Here is a 15754-nt window from a genome sequence, read left to right on the forward strand (position 1 = left end):
CGGAGGCGGACGGGCCAAATGTGAGCGGTGTTGCAGCCTAGCACCCAGGCTCATAATGCGTGTGGCTCGCCCGCCCCTCCATAGGTGGCATCGGGAGGGGGGGGCATGGAGGCCAACCTGAGCAGCACTGCAAACCCGTGCACCAGGGCGCAGTGTCACAGAGTTTGGTGGCCCCCTCAAACTGGGGGCCCAAGGCAAACAGCCCCTTTCATCCCTCCCCTCTGGGCGACCCAGAATGCAGGAAATGTTCACTCCAACCAGGGCAGGAGGTTTGGGGGGGGTGTCAAAATGGGACAGTCCCATGAACCCCAGGGCTGTTGGGAGGTCTGGAACACCCTCCCCCCATTCTGGAATGACTTTCAGACACTTGGAGGGGAAGTGAACCTTTTAAAATGACATTCAGGCAAACGACAACCCCCTAAACAACCTGCACGTCCTGCCGGTTCCCTGGCAATGCAGTGAAGGGGAGGGAGCAGAGTCAGGGCTTAGAGATGCTGGGACAGAGGCAGGGTGGGACAATTGTGCTCTGTACAATCCACAGAGATCGTACTTGCCAAGATAAACTTGTCTGTGCAATAAGGTCTTGTTTACCTTCTACATCAAGGAAGAACCAGGAAGGAGAAGAAAGATGATCTTGTGGTTAAGACACAAAACTAAGGAGTCAGGACTCCTGGGTTCTATTTCCAGCTCCAGGGGGAGAGTGGGATCGAGTGGGTAGAACTGGCCTGTGGTCTATTCCTAGCTGAGGGAGGGGAGGGTTATCTAATGGTTAGAGAAGGGAACTGGGGCTCAGGACTTCTGGGTTCTACCCTAGCTTAAAGAGGGGACTACGATCAGTGGGTTAAAGAAGAGGATTGAGTGGTCGGGGCTCCAGGTTCTACTCCTCGCTAAGGGAGTATGGTTTAATGGTTAGAGAAGAAGGTGTGGGGGAAGAACACCTGGTTCTGCGCCTGTCATGGGCTTGCTGTGTGACATTAGCCCAGATGCTCAGAACCAAAATAGCAAAAGCAGCTTTTAATTCTGAATGCCTCTGATTTTGAGGGTGCCCAGTGTGAGCTATGAAGGCCTGAGTTTCACAGGGACTCAGCATCCGCAGAGTCCACTGTCAGCGCGGCCCGGGACACGGCGAGAGAAACAGCTGAGAAACAGTCAACCCTGGGGAAAGGAAGCTGGCCTGGGAAGCCTGGTATCTGGTTATTAGTTTGCTAATAAAGCCAACTTCCAGGAAGAGAGTGAAATTGGCTGTGTGTAATGTGTTTGGAACAGGCTACGGGTGCCATCTGCTCACAGGTTCCCAGAATCCTCCTCACCAAAGCGATGAACCTCAGATTTGGAGAAATCTCTGAATACGTTTGAGAGTAAAAATTCCTCTATTTCCCATCAATCCTGGGTAAACAGTGAAGAAATCAAGGATTGTGCAGGTTTGACAGGAACTGGCAACGCCAGAGCTGACGTGGGTTCAGGAATGGGAGGGTATCTGTGCAGGGCTGCCCAGAGAGGGAGGCAAGTGGGGCAGTTTGCCCCAGGCCCCACAGGGGCCCCCACGAGAATATAGTATTCTATAGTATTGCAACTTTTTTTTATGGAAGGGGCCCCCAAAATTGCTTTGCCCCAGGCCCCCTGAATCCCCTGGCAGCTCTGTATCTGTGGGAGAGCAGGAGAAGTGCCTTGTACCTTCCAGTGTAGCAACATGTTGGAATTTCCTGGTAATCTCTGTGGACGTGAGGTGCGGGGCACGCCGGCCTCTTAGGAAACCCCAGGAAAAAAACCCTCAGCAGTTGCCTGGCAAAGAGCAGCAAAACAAACTCTTCTTTATGTTAAATAGGTAGGGAGTGGGGTAGGTTGGAGCAAAAGGGCTGGGTGTCAGGATTCCTGGGCTCTGTTCCAGCTTTGTCAGGGGAATTGGGGCTAGTGGTTAGAGCAGTGTGTATACTGGGACTCCTGGGTTCTAGGCCCAGCACAGGGAGGAAAATGGGGGCTAGTGGGTTAGACTAGGGATATGAGAGTCAGGACTCCTGCGTTCTAATCCTGGCTCTTGATTTAGAGTATTTCCTTTTCATCCACATAGCACGGAAGACACTTTGCATGTTCAGTGCCCTTTAGAAACAGGGTCACTGCCCTGGGAGGAAGACAGCGGAGTAAGCAGACTCCAAAGTTCCTATTAATTGGTATTTAGCTGCTAGCCACATGAAGACAGGATCAGGGCAGCTCCTGTCTGTCAATTCCCTTCTCAGTCCACTGCAATCTCACGAATAAGATGCAATACCCTGGCATAGGGGGTGTGGTCATGTCACTCTCTAGGGGCTGACTACAATCGCTTGCTCATTACTCAGGTTAGACCAAGTAGCAGGAGATGTTGTGTTTGGCTCACAGGCCCCGTGTTGGAATCCCACCAGGCGGAGGGCGCTCCCTACCTGACACGACTAGATCCAAAGCATAGAGGCTAAATACAGTATAGGGAGACTCTTGCAACATTACTTCCCTGAAGCACTCTCAAGACGCTCAAGAATGTGTGTTTCCCAGCTGACGCAGCTAAGACAGTGGGTGAGCTGTAAGGCCGTCCAGATGCTAGCAAACTGGCATGCAAATAATCCGACCTGCAAATACTGAGGCATGCAATTAAACACAGTGGTATGACATGCCAATAAACCAATAGGCAAAAGAAATTGGTACGCAAATCAGCAGCATGCAGCAAAGCGAATGGGGTTCTTCCAGCTTTACTCTGAGCACAATAATAGCAGCTTTTAGCCCCTGATACTAAGGCCCTGCCTTTCACTGAAAATCCCCATAGGTTTCCACCTCTCATGTTCCCCCTTGTTTGCAAATTGCAACAGGGGTCTGTTGCCCAATAAATCCTTCCTTGGTCGAGTATTGAACCCAGCTCTTTATCCAGCCGAGATCACAGTCCACCCATGTGTTTGTTCAATAACTTGCGCAGGTTGTTGGAGGGTCAGGGCCATGTTCATCTGAATCTATCTAATATTAAATTATTCAATGTGAAAGGTGGAATTTTCCAGAAGCCTGTGTCTGAAATTCAGCAAATGTGCCTAGAAGCGTGCAGTCCCCGGATATTTCACGCAGCAGCTACAAGGTGGCTCGCTAATCCTGCAAATCGCACATATTGGGCACGCTGCATTTCTTTTATGTTCTTTCTGTAGCAACTTCTGGCAAACAGTATAAAGTGCAGACCACAAACTGCAGTTCGTGGGGGTCGCCTCAAGCTAAACTTACTGTTATGACGTTTATTTCTATTTGCCAAGTCGCACTGTTCGGCTTTCGTGGGGCAACTAATGCCATTTTACCTGCCTGTTAAAATTAATTTGCAAGGCTGGTGTGCGGATTATGGATTATTATTGTATACTCACCCCCAAATCGCGACCAGATGCCTTTCTGGAAGGTATATGCTTTAGTGGGTCACCAGTTATTGGGCTCAATACAGAGGGAACTGAGTGCAATACAATAGCCTGTGCTTTGCAGGAGGTCAGACTCCATGATCAGATGGCCTCTTGAAAATCTGCAAAAAGAACAGGAGTACTCCAGATGTTGCCTCCGCCAGTGTAAACAGGTGTTGTTTCACTGACAGGAGTGGGAGTAAACGGCTTGACATCAGCTGAGGGTCTGTTCCATTCAATACTCACTACTCATTCAATACAGTAACTCCACTGAGACCAGCCTGTGACCTGACCCTGAGTGTATAAATTAACCCTTTGGGGCAGGGACTGCATCTTGCTGAGTGTAAGTACAGTGCCTAGGACACTGGGCCCCCGATCTCAGCTGGCGTTTCCATAATACCAGGCCACAAACATGACTTGCTCCCTGTCACCCTGATGGAAAAATTAAAATCTTGCTTGTAAAACAAAAGGCAAAGCTGATTATTACGGTAGATGCAAGTCTTAGGCCTTGGGCTCTGTAGCGGGGTGATTACCCGCTCCTGCTCTGCAGGGCTTGAGACATCCCAGGAGAGGGCTGGGGCTGGGGCAAGAAGCCTGGGCTGATTGGAGAAAGCAGGCTCAGCTGGGGCCATGCCCCAGTCAGGCCCAGCTGGCCCCTATAAGAGGTTGTGAGCCAGGAGCCCAAACACTCTCCCTCTGCCTGTAGAGGGAGAAGGGCCTGGCTGCAGGGAGCTAGACAAGGTACCTAGAGTGGAGCAGGGCTGGGGAAAGGCAGAGGAGTTGGGGAGCTCCTGCCTGGAAAGCCCCAGGCTGCGGCCTAGCATAAGGCCAAGAGGTACTGGGGGTTGCAGGGGGCAGCCCAGGAGTAGGCCAAGGCAGCAGGTCCAAACCCCTTTGCTGATGATGAGTGGCTGATACTGCCCCAGTGAACAGGGGCGAGATGGAGACTGGGCAGTAGCCAATACTGAGGCAAAGTGGGGATAGTGGGGTGGGGGTTCCCCTGGGAGGGGGAGACCCAGTTAAAGGGGCACTGGGGTCCTGGGGGGGACACAGGGGCCAGTAGCTGGAAGGTGGATCACTGGCCTGCAGAGGGTGCTCTGGGCTGGATTGAGCTAATTCCCAGGATAACCAGCAGGAAGCGCTGCAGGGGTGAGTCTGGCACATCTACAGGCTTACACATTGATCTGAGCCCAGTGCCTCGACTGGTGCAAACCAGCATTGCTCTAACCAGGGGCGGCTCCAGGCACCAGCACGCCAAGTGCGTGGCTGGGGTGGCAAGCCACGGGGGATGCTCTGCCGGTCGCCGTGAGGGCGGCAGGCAGGTTGCCTTCGGCGGCAGGCCTGCGGAGGGTCTGCTGGCCCCGTGGCTTTGGCAGACCTCGCGCAGGTATGCCGCCGAATCCACGGGACCGGGGACCTCCTGCAGGCAAGCCGCCAAAGGCAGCCTGCCTGCTGTGCTTGGGGCAGCAAAATACCTAGAGCTGCCCTGGTTCTAACGAAGTCAATGGCAGTAGGGCCATTTACGCCAGCTGAGGAGTCGCCTTCGGGTTTTAAATGGAGCTAATGATGGAGCATCTGCCTAGCTCTGTATTTATTATTCATACGGCATTAGCACCTCGAGGGCCCAGCATGCTAGGCACTGGTCATACATAGCAAGGGGCAGTGGCTCTGTCCCAGAGATTCATCATCCAGAGGCAATGCTACAGGTCACACCGCAGGTCAGGGGCAGAGCCTGGAAGAGAATTCACATCTCCTGGGTCCCAGGCGGCTGCCTTAACCATGACACCATGTTGCTTTTACTTTCACCGCTCCCATTCTATTGGTTCCTCCTTGGCCCCGCTAGCCATATGGCATTGTCACCGCTCAGACTTGTGACACTCGTTGTTAGGTAAGCCCAGTCGGCTGTTTATCCATAAGTAAATATGTTGCAACTGGATGTCTTTGGATATTGTCCAGACTGAAGCCCTGTCCAAATACCACTGCCAGGAAAAAAAACCTGTTACTGGAAGGCAGCTGATAACCTGCCTTCCCCCATTAACCCTTCCCTGGTTTGCTTTTACCCAGAGGAAGGAAAAAACAGACTCTGAGATGAGTGATCTCAGTGGGGCTAGGCGGGTTCATACCAGCAGAGGATCTGTCCCAGAGATCTGAAGGTTTGGTTCATCAAGGAGCTTAACCTCTAAAAGGCCAGGTACTGGATTATAGGTTTATTGCAGGTGAAGAGCGATAGGTTAAGCAGTGCCTGTGCAAATTGCTGTTTTGAGCTTCAAAGCCACCCAAGGGATTTTGATACCCATCTGCCATTACAATGTGTCTGAATCTCCTACATGGCTTTGAAGATGCCAACAATGATGTATTGCTTAGGGGCACAGGAACTACCACACTGGATCAGATCATAGGCCAAACATGGCCATGACCAGACATTTCAGAGTGAGGTGGAAGAAACTCTACTGTGGACAATTATAGCCTGCCCAGGGGGGACATTACCTCTTAACACCCATTGCCTTATGTCCTGAAGCAGGGCTATCATGTGGCAATGAGTTCCGCAGGTTAATTCCACATTATTATTTCCTTTGATCAGTTTTATGTTACCTGGCAGTAGCACCCAAAGGCCTTCTTTGTGCTAGGTGCTGTGCAAACATACAGAGCAGGTGTAGATGATGAGTGGTCGAACATGCTGGTGCCCTGTCTTTATTAGCACTCCCACCATTGCTACCAGCAGCGTAGATTCCCTAATAGAGTGTAGAGGAGACTTGGCCTAAGAGACAGTTTCTGCCCCAAAGGTTTTACAATCCAAGCGAGTGGGACAGGCAGAGAGATCCATCCTTCCGTCGTTCCCTTGAGGACTGGGACCACTTCCCCTCCTGAAACATCCCAGGACTTGCCCAAGGTAAAACAGAGTCAAAAGGCAGATCCAGGGACAGAACCCAGGAGTCCTGATACTCAGCCTGGCCCCTCATTGTAACTCAGTAGATCCCACTCCTCTCCCAGAGCTATGAATATAACCCAAGCAGGGCTGGCTCTACAGTTTTGCGCCCCAAACACCCATTGCCTTATGTCCGCAGGGCCGGCGTGGCAATGAGTTCCGCAGGTTAATTCCACATTATTATTTCCGTGGCAGGTTCTATGTTTAGCTGAAGCAGTAGCACCTAAAGCTGCCTTCTTTGTGCTAGGTGCTGTGCAAACATACAGAGCAGGTGTAGATGATGAGTGGTCGAACATGCTGGTGCCCTGTCTTTATTAGCACTCCCACCATTGCTACCAGCATCCTGACTCCCAGCCCGCCCCCTCTTTAACCCACTTGAACCTATTCCTCATTCACAGCTGGGAGCAGAACCCAGGAGTCCTGACTTCCAGCCCCCCTTCTCCATGCTAGGCCTGAACTGTGGTATTTATCAGAGCTCCACCATTCTGATCTGTGGCTAGCACCTGGGCATGGAGGAAACACAACCACAGCCTCAGGTCCCTAATTCCAACTCTCCCCCTTGGAAAGACAAATAAACTCTTGTGTCCAGGGAGTGAAGAAAACATCTTTTGTTCTGAACTTTTCAGGTTTCCTGGGCTCCTCCCCCTCACTGACTAACCCGCCCAGCTGTTTGCACAAGGGCTCAGCTTACAGGCAACTCTGAGGATAAATAGCCCAGGAGGAGCTACTTCTCCTGACCCTCCTGTCCTCACCATGGGGGGCTCTGCTCTCTACCTGGTGGCCGTGTTTGCTTTCTACTTCCCGGCTGTTTCCCACAGCCAACTGTAAGTACCCCCGCGCTTCTGCCACGGTGATGAGGATATTAAGCTGGGTTCGTTACATGGCTGCCAATGGAAACCAAGCTCAATTTTCCTCTCTTCTCTGCTAGTGTGTGTGGAGTGGGAACAGGCTGCAGAAATTCTCTTCCTCACCTGGTCCAACCCTCTTCTCCCTCGCTCAGTTCTGAGGTTAATTTTGGGGTTTGGAAGATGGAATTTTTCTTAAAGAATAAACTGGATTTTGAGCCTCACTTGATCTAAGTGAACCAGGTGTAGACTGGGAGTAACTCCATAGAAAACAATGGGGTTGCACCCTCCTGAAATGCACTGAAATCAGTGGGGTTGTCGTTCCCTTGGCTTCAGTGGGCTTTGGATCAGGCCCTAAAAGAGACCAGAATCAGATTCTATAGGCCACATCTGGAACTCCTTGCTCAGCTTCTACATTGGCAAGACACCCAGTGGGGCTAAATTCTATTTTCAGTGTAAATTGGTGCAAACCTGGAGTAACTCCACTGACTTCAACAGGTAGTTGGTTACACTGGAGTAACTCCATTGGCTAAGGGGATTGCTTATGGTGCATGAGGCAGACCAGAACCCAGTTCACTTCCAAGGGGCTGGTGGGCTTCCGAAGCACAGTGGTCCACGGCTTGGGCACTGCACTGGGAGTCAGGACTCCTGGGTTCTATTTCCAGCTGTTGGAGGGAATGGGCCTGGGGGGGCCAGAAGATGGGAAGGGGAGTCAGAACTCCCTGGTTCTACCTGACGCTCTCACAATGGGGATATCCAGGGGATGCCTGGGTTCTGGGAGGGCAATGATGTCTAGTGGTTAGAGCCGGGTGGTGTGACTAGGAGTCAAAACTGCTGGGCTCTATTCCCAGCTGAGTCACTGACTGGCTGTGTGACCTTAAGGAAGTTCCTCTCCTTTTCTGTGCTGGCCTCTCCCTCATCTCTGAAAGAGGGATCACAACACTTACCTACCTCTGTAAAGGGCTGTGAGATCTATGTCTGGTGAGTGCTCTGAGTGTGACCCCGGGGTTAAGCTTCTATTGTCCATCTGACTGACTGGCTGCCTGGCATGGTTACCGAATCCCGGCCTGTTCATGTCTGTGCTGGGGTGGCCAGATGAACAGCCAGGAGCCAGACCAATAGCCCATGTGCTTGGCTCTAAAGCTGGGAAGGGATCTTGGTGCCAGGGAGTGGCAGTGATAAAAGGGAGGAGGCAGGAACAGGTAGTTTGGTTTGATTTAGTGCTGCCCCCTATGGCCAGGGCAAACGATGGACGTGACACTGAGCGGGTGACAGAGGGAAACTCCGAGGGATGCCCCACTTCAGAAGTGGGGGGAGGGGGCTGCTGAAAAGTTCATCCTACCTCAGGGGCCTGCTGAGCCAGTGAGAAGCCAGAAGCTGCATGAGAGATGATCTGACAGGATGACCCAACTCACCTACGGAGCCTGGGTCGGGTCCCCACCCTCCCCATGGGGCTGGAGGGGCTGCCGTCCAGGTGCCAGACTTCGGGGTGATAGACAGACGTCCCGGATGTGGGGCTGGGTTTTGCAGCTTGACCCCACTGGGAATGCACCAGGGTGGGCTGCAGGCCAGACACGCAGACCTCGGTGCAGCTTTCCCCGAAGGGTTCCAGAGATTTATGAAACCTGTTTCTGAGCCTGGGCCAACTTTCAGGAAAGGAGGAGGGAGGGTTCCCCCCAGGAGGGAGAGAGGAGATTTGGTAGCCACCGTGCAGGGCTCACTCTGGGTCTCACCCCTGACCTGCGTCTCTAGGATTTCTCGGCGGAACATCAGGAGCCTACCTGGTCCATTTTGACAGCGCTCTGGTGGATGGCTGGTACCAAGCACACGCCCTGCATAGGTGCTCCTGGTATTGCCTGCGGAGCAGTAAACATGGCCCGTGCTCAACGACTCCCCAGCGCAGCATGCTCCTCTCTAGGCAGGGTGAGGCCGTGCAAAGGGCAGCGCATTCCAGAGGGCTCCGTAACAGGGTCACACACGCTGGCTGCTGACCGTACGATCGCAGTTGGTGGAATGCAGGAGGACACAGTATCGCCCTCTCCAAGGGGCACTGGGGTCAGCACTAGCTCAGACGGGAGAGCTCCTTCTACTGACCCACACACCCTGCTCCCTGCAGCACAGCGCCCCCTAGCACCGCACTGGGGCATTGGGCCCAGCACTGACTGCCAGGGGACAGTGCCCCCTACTGAGCCCCCTAGCCTGCTCCCTGCAGCACAGCGCCCCCTAGCACCACACTGGGGCATTGGGCCCAGCACTGACTGCCAGGGGACAGTGCCCCTGCTGAGTCCTCCCCACCCCCCACCAGTGCCAGATTAAAGAATTTTGGGAATGGAAATGGTGGGGAAATGTGTGACCGGGGGGAGGGGTGGGTTGGGTCCTACCCCTAAGGGGTGGGAGGACCTAGGAGGGTGTTGGAGACTGAGCTCACCCCACAGTTACCCCACATGGTGGCTCCTGTCCCAGGGGGCTCCCTGCTCCAGCCCACTGGCTGTCACCATAGCATACCGGTGGTGGGGGCCTCTGTTCCCATCCTGGTCCTGGTGCCATCGGCTCACCTGCCCCAAACTGGACTATGATGGACCAAATAAAATAAGCTGACAGGCTTTGTTCACCCCCTGCCCGAGTGGACAGGCACCCCCGGAGATGGGGGCCCAGTGCAAGAGCATTGAGTACACGTGGGTTAAACCGGGCCTGCCCCCACCAGCACAGCACTAGCATCAAAGTGGGTCATCAAGATCACCACAGAGTTGAAAGAGAGCGCCCCCTTCTGAGCCACAACTTAGCTAGTTGCAATGCAGCACCCCCGGCACCATGCCGGGGCATTGGGGTCAGCACTGACTTAAAGGGAAGAGCATCCTCTACTGTATCTGTGTACAGCAGGACACCCCATTTCAGAAAAGTGGCAACAGCGGTGACAGAGGATCAGGCCAGAGGACACATCCACTCACAGCAATTTTCATTAGGGACAGGAGTGCATTATGCCCTGAACTTTTCACCTATGTGTGTGTGTGTGTATGATCTTTAAAAACTCTTGTCCAATCGTCCATCAGCGTTCATACCGGAGTGACACACAGATAACTTGGCTGATATTTAGCAAAACTTATTTCCCTCCAGGCTTACTTCCTTGTGAATTCACAACACTGTGGGTGATGTAATCAGTCAATTATTTCTCCAGGAAGGCGGCAACCTTGCTTTAATGCCATTGCCTAAGGGGGGATTTTCCAGACAGCCTAGGTGATTTAGGGGCAAAGTCAACTGGACTTGGAAGGGCTTGTCTCCATGAAGACTTAGTTCACAGCAAACTGAGGTGTAAATCTACCCCCCACTGCACACTAACTGTCCGTGAGGACACTGTTAATGTGTACTAACAGTTCCTTAGTGCAGTTTGTCTTAGTGCACTTTGGGCCCCAGCTGCCATGGCCCTGCTGCAATTTTTAGGAACCAGTTCGATCAGAGCTAGCACCTGCATGCCCTGGTCTACATTTAACATTTAGGTCAACCCAGCTACATTGCCCAGGGGTTTAAGCAGCACTGTAGTTAAGCCAACCTAACTGCCGGTGTAGATGCGGCTAGGCTGATGGAGGAATGGATGGTGCATTATCTACACCAATAGAAAACCCCCGTAGTGTAGACAAGTCCTATGTCTATCCAAATTGGGAGTCACACCTCCCAGCGGCTGTGTAGACATACCCCTAGGGGCAGGAACTCTCTCTTACTCTGTGTTTGTACTGTGCCTCAGTCGCTGTTGGGATTTCGAGATGCTGCTGTAAAGCAAATAATAAATTGTAAACCGCAGTAACAAGCTTGGCATAAAACCTCCTTGGGGATGTGGGAATCGCAGCCAGTGGGGTTTTAAATACTGACTGAATGAATCAAATCGACCTTTTTGCCATTCACAGCTACTCCCTGATCACACCCAACGTCCTGCGGGTGGAGAGTGAAGAGACGGTCGTGGTGGAAGCCCATGGCCTCAATGCCCCCATTGCGGTTACAATCATCGTGCAGGACTTCCCATTTAAGAAAAACATCTTATACCAGGTCCAAACCGATCTCAACCCTGCGAATGGGATGATGGGCACAGCCATAATAAAGGTGCGTAAAACTCCAGTCTCAGGTCATCCGGTGAAACAAACGGTATCACTTTCAACAGGATCCTCCAATATTTTGGCTCCCAACTCTGCAATACCGAGACGTTCAGACCCTGTCCAGGTTGGATGTCATTCTAAAAGAGACACTCTAGCCCAGCATGAAGTTATGAGCTGGAATTGCTGGGTGAAAGTCTATGGCCTGTGTTATACATAGGGCCCTACCAAATTCACGGCCACGAAAAACACATCCCGGGCCATGAAATCAGACCTCCTCTGTGAAATCTAGCTATTGGAGGGGAGGAGAAGGGGCAGGGCTGGGGGCGCCCCAGCCGGGGGCTCCTACCATGCCCCTGGCTCCAGCTGTTAGTCCCCTCAAGGCTGGGGAGGGACAGGACTTACTGTTACCCTGCACAGCTGCTCTCTGGGGGAGATCAGACCCACCTCTGGGGACCTCCCCTGGCTGTAGGAAGCTCCAGGGCTGGGCAGCAGCCCCAGAGCTTCCTGCAGCCACAGCAGGTTGCCAGAGGTGGAGGTGGGTCTGATCTCCCCCATACTGCTGGGAACGCCCCAGCCAGGGGAGGTACACAGAAGTGGGTCTGATCTCCCCCCAAGGGCTGTGCAGGGGAAAAGGAAGTCCTGTCCCTCACCAGCCTGGCCAGGACTAGCAGCTAGGAGCCCCTGGCTGGGGCGCTCCCAGAAAGACGGGGGAGATCAGACCCACCTCCACCTCTGGGAAGCTCCTGCGGCTGCAGGAAGCTGAAGGCAGTGCAGAAGTGAGGATGGCAATCCTATGACCCCCCTATAACAGGTTTGCGACCCCCTCTCCATGAATCCCTTTTGGGTCAGGATCCTCACGGTTGCAACACCCTGAAATTTCAGATATAAACATCTGAGAACATGAAATTGACTAATTTTCAAATCCTACGGCCATGAAATTGACCAGAATGGACTATGAATTTGGTTGGGCCGTAGTTATACAGGAGATCAGACTAGCTGATCAGGTTGGTCCCTTCTGTCCATAACATCTAGGAATCTATTAGTGATGGGGGCGTATAGCTAACTAGTCAGATAAACACTGGGGGGGTCTCTTGTTGGGGACCTAAAAACTGAGGTGCCCCAAATTTGGAGGTAGAAGAAAAAGTTGAGAGGAAGGGTGGTCTGGTGGTTAGGGTGCTAGACTGGATTTAGAAGACCTGGGTTTGATTTCCAGCTCTGTCACAGACTCTCTCTGCATCCTTGGATAAGTTGTTCTGTGCCTCAGGGTTTCCCCATCTCTGAAATATAGATAATAGCCCTTCTTTATTCTGGGCGCAGGGGGAGGGCATGCTGTGAGGGAAAATGCATTAAAATTGAGGCACGTGGGTAATAATATACTGACATGGTAATAGGGGCCATATAATAACTTAAATAGATAAACTGAATCACAGTGAGATCTAACATCAAACCACATTGGACAGATATTAGTTCCGTTGCTTAATGCCCAACTGGAAGATACTCAGGTGTTGCGGTGGTGGACAGGCAATTGACACGATTTTGTTCATTTTTTGGCATTTTCCATTGCAAATTAAAAAAAAAAGATGACTATGAAATGGTTAAAGTCACAAGAGTTTTGGTGAATACTTTGGTCTTAATTCCTGTTAAAACTTCAAAGCGAATTATTTGTGTCTCAGCTGACTTGGGAGCTTTTTCATTCAATGCACCGAGGTTCTGTGGTCAGGTACATAACCATATGCCCTGTGGCTCGTGTTTGCATTGCCTGGGAAACTTGCTCAGAGCTTGCCAAGTCCTGTCCCTCGTTAGCACTGGGCACAGCATCATTTCTGGGTGGGGTTCCCTGGTGGAGCAGGATTCTCGTTTTGAGTTGATCCAAAGTCCTGGCCAGGAATGGAGAGTTGAGGGGACAGAGGGAAGGTCTCCAAGATGTTACAGTTTTAGGGGAGCACAGTAGGAATAGTTGGGAGCACATCAGTGCAGTAGAACTGACTTCAGCAGGGCACCCATGGGATGCCCTTTGGTTAACAAACATTCCATATAACAGGAGGTGACTGGAAAATGGGTACAGGGCTGTCCAAATGGTCTGGCCTGACTCACTGGTGGTGACCTACACTGACTGTGCCATCCTGGGAATCCCCCTCCACTTGGGGTATTCCCCAGTGAGGAGACCCACCATCTTATGGCAGCTGTGTAAGCTGCTGGAGGAACTGCATGTAGAGCGGGTTAGTAAAAGGTCATGGTTTCTTATGGATTCTTTCCATGTATAACTTAAGCATTGTTAACACTTTTGCATAGAGCATCCCTTGTGGCAGTGAGTAAAAGCAGGAAGAACTCATCCATGCTCTTCTTCTCATGCAGGTTCCCACCAAAGACATAAAGAAAGATTCCAAACAAAACCAGTATGTTGTGGTCAAGGCTACGTTCCCTCAGCAAACCCTGGAGAAAGTGGTTCTGGTCCATTTCCACAGTGGATACATCTTTATCCAGACGGATAAAACCATCTATACCCCTGGGTCTACAGGTACTGCCTTCCCCTGGTCTCTTCTAATGGGAAGGGGTGGGAGCTGCTGATGTCATGCCATATCTACAGCAGGGCTGCTGGGTCCATCCTGTGCATATTGCTTTGCTTGTTGTCTGATTGAAGATGGAGGACAGTTGGAACAGAGACTCTGCCACCACGAATTTGCAATATTTCACCCTTCAGCATCATCCTAGCTGGGATGTCCTGTTGAGTGTTAGATACCGAAAGACTGGGTGGGCCATTGGATTAAGAATGGGCGATGGAACTTTTCAAATCACAGTGACTGGTTCTGCTCCATCTTGTACCAAGGTGCATGTCCCAATCTGACGACCATCCCAAAGCCTGCGTGAAATAGGAGCTGCTAATCCCAGGCCATTCAGAGCAGGACAAGTCCCTGCAATGACAAAGCCCTCCCACCTGGTACTTAGGGACAGGGGAGAAAAGCAAGACAACAGCCTAAATTAAAAAGCCATGGAGATCTCCGACTGTAGAAAGAGGCTATCGTGAAACAACCCCTGATGGGGGCTGATGGCTCAGTTTCTCCGTGGAGTTAGCCACTGAACTCCCGTTGGTTTCAATCAGACTTAGACACCTAAGTTTGGGCCAAGGTGTCTACCAGTTAACGACGTCCCTCTCTTCTCTCTTTATTTTCTCAGTTCTCTACCGGATCTTCACTGTGGGTCACAAACTGGAACCGGTGTCTAAGACAGTGATTGTGGAGTTTGAGGTGAGGTCCCTGTTCTGAGTGAGCCCGTGGGGGGATAGGTGGGTTTAGCCACTTGTCTGGGTAATGTGCAGCGATTTATTGTGACTGAGGAGGCTGCATAGACTCCCTGCGTGTAGCAGCAACATGGTATGGCCAGGAGAAAAGCAAATGATTGTCTGAGGACTCTTTTTGCAAACCTCTGGCGTCCAAATTCTCCCCCAGTCATTACAGAGGTTACAAAGTTTGCAGGGGCAGCAGCCAGGCAGCTCTTGGGGGAGGTCCCGCGGCTCTGCAATGGTGTTAACGCTTGAGCAAAGTTCAGGAAAAGCCAGTCAGGTGGTTGTCTGGGAAGGCTGAAGACAAGGAGCCACTGCAAGGAACCCTTTGAAGGACATGTAAACTGGTGGCAGGAACTGGGATTATAGCTCCAGGCGTTAGTTCTGTTCAGGCCCTTTCCACTGGGCTTTATGATCCATAAAATAAAATAAATCAGCTGCAAAACCCTGGGCAATAATCCTCCGGGGTTTTCCTCACCTCAGCCAGCTGGGAGTGGAGAGAACACATCTGTCCCTTCAGTTCCTCTTTGACTCAGTTTCCCCTTTCTTTGACACTCTGCCCTGAGCAGCAGCATAGCCAGCTGTGGCCTTGCGATGGAGAGCAGCTGTGGTTGGCAGAGTGACGCAGCCCTTTGGGCAGCTCCAAGGTTTGCAGATAGCTCAGGGTTAAGCCTGGCGTCTGCAAGATTCTGCCATGGAGGCTCTTCAGTCTTCCGAGCTGCTTCCTTGAGTTCTTTGCTGGCCTCGCTGAGCCATCTCAGAAGGTCAAGAGAGATTTGTCAGTTTTTCCGGTGTCTCTGGATAGTTAAGAAATTCAAACCAATCAGTGGAGTCCAGATTGTTACATGCTATTGTTGGAAGTATGGAGAACCCTCCACCGGCCCAGGAATGTAAACGTGGCAGATGATGTTGTGAAGAGCAATTGGAAGCATTTTTCTCCCTAAACTCTTAACTTGTTTCCTTTCCAGACCCCTGAGTCCATTATTGTCAAGCAGATTCCCGTCTCCGCCCCCTTGAAATCAGGCATCTTCTCCCTGAGCCATAGCTTGCCGGAGATTATCAGGTAGATTGCCCGGATGTTACTATGCCTGGACGGAGCAGAGCTTTGCAGGAGTTGGGCAGGGGAGCAGAAGAGATGATGTGGAGCTAGTTACTGTGTGTGGCCCATCAGCTAGATCATCTCCTACAGGCATTTCCAAGTGACATGGAGAAAACAAACGCTCCTG

The 15754-nt window shown here is 51.8% G+C and overlaps 1 protein-coding gene across 1 annotated transcript in view; it reads left to right on the forward strand.

The window, feature by feature from the left end:
• Positions 1-6986: 6986 nt before the first annotated feature.
• The window catches only part of LOC120391361 (complement C3-like), a 50044-nt gene continuing 41276 nt past the window's right edge, over positions 6987-15754 (forward strand). The window contains exons 1-5 of the mRNA XM_039514933.1: positions 6987-7142; positions 11063-11255; positions 13604-13766; positions 14423-14493; positions 15497-15591. Coding sequence (XP_039370867.1) covers positions 7072-7142; positions 11063-11255; positions 13604-13766; positions 14423-14493; positions 15497-15591 — 593 coding nt within the window. The 5' untranslated portion in view covers positions 6987-7071. The remainder of the gene's footprint in view (positions 7143-11062; positions 11256-13603; positions 13767-14422; positions 14494-15496; positions 15592-15754) is intronic.

Source organism: Mauremys reevesii, linkage group 25 (assembly GCF_016161935.1).
Source record: "Mauremys reevesii isolate NIE-2019 linkage group 25, ASM1616193v1, whole genome shotgun sequence".
Lineage (NCBI taxonomy): Eukaryota > Metazoa > Chordata > Testudines > Geoemydidae > Mauremys > Mauremys reevesii.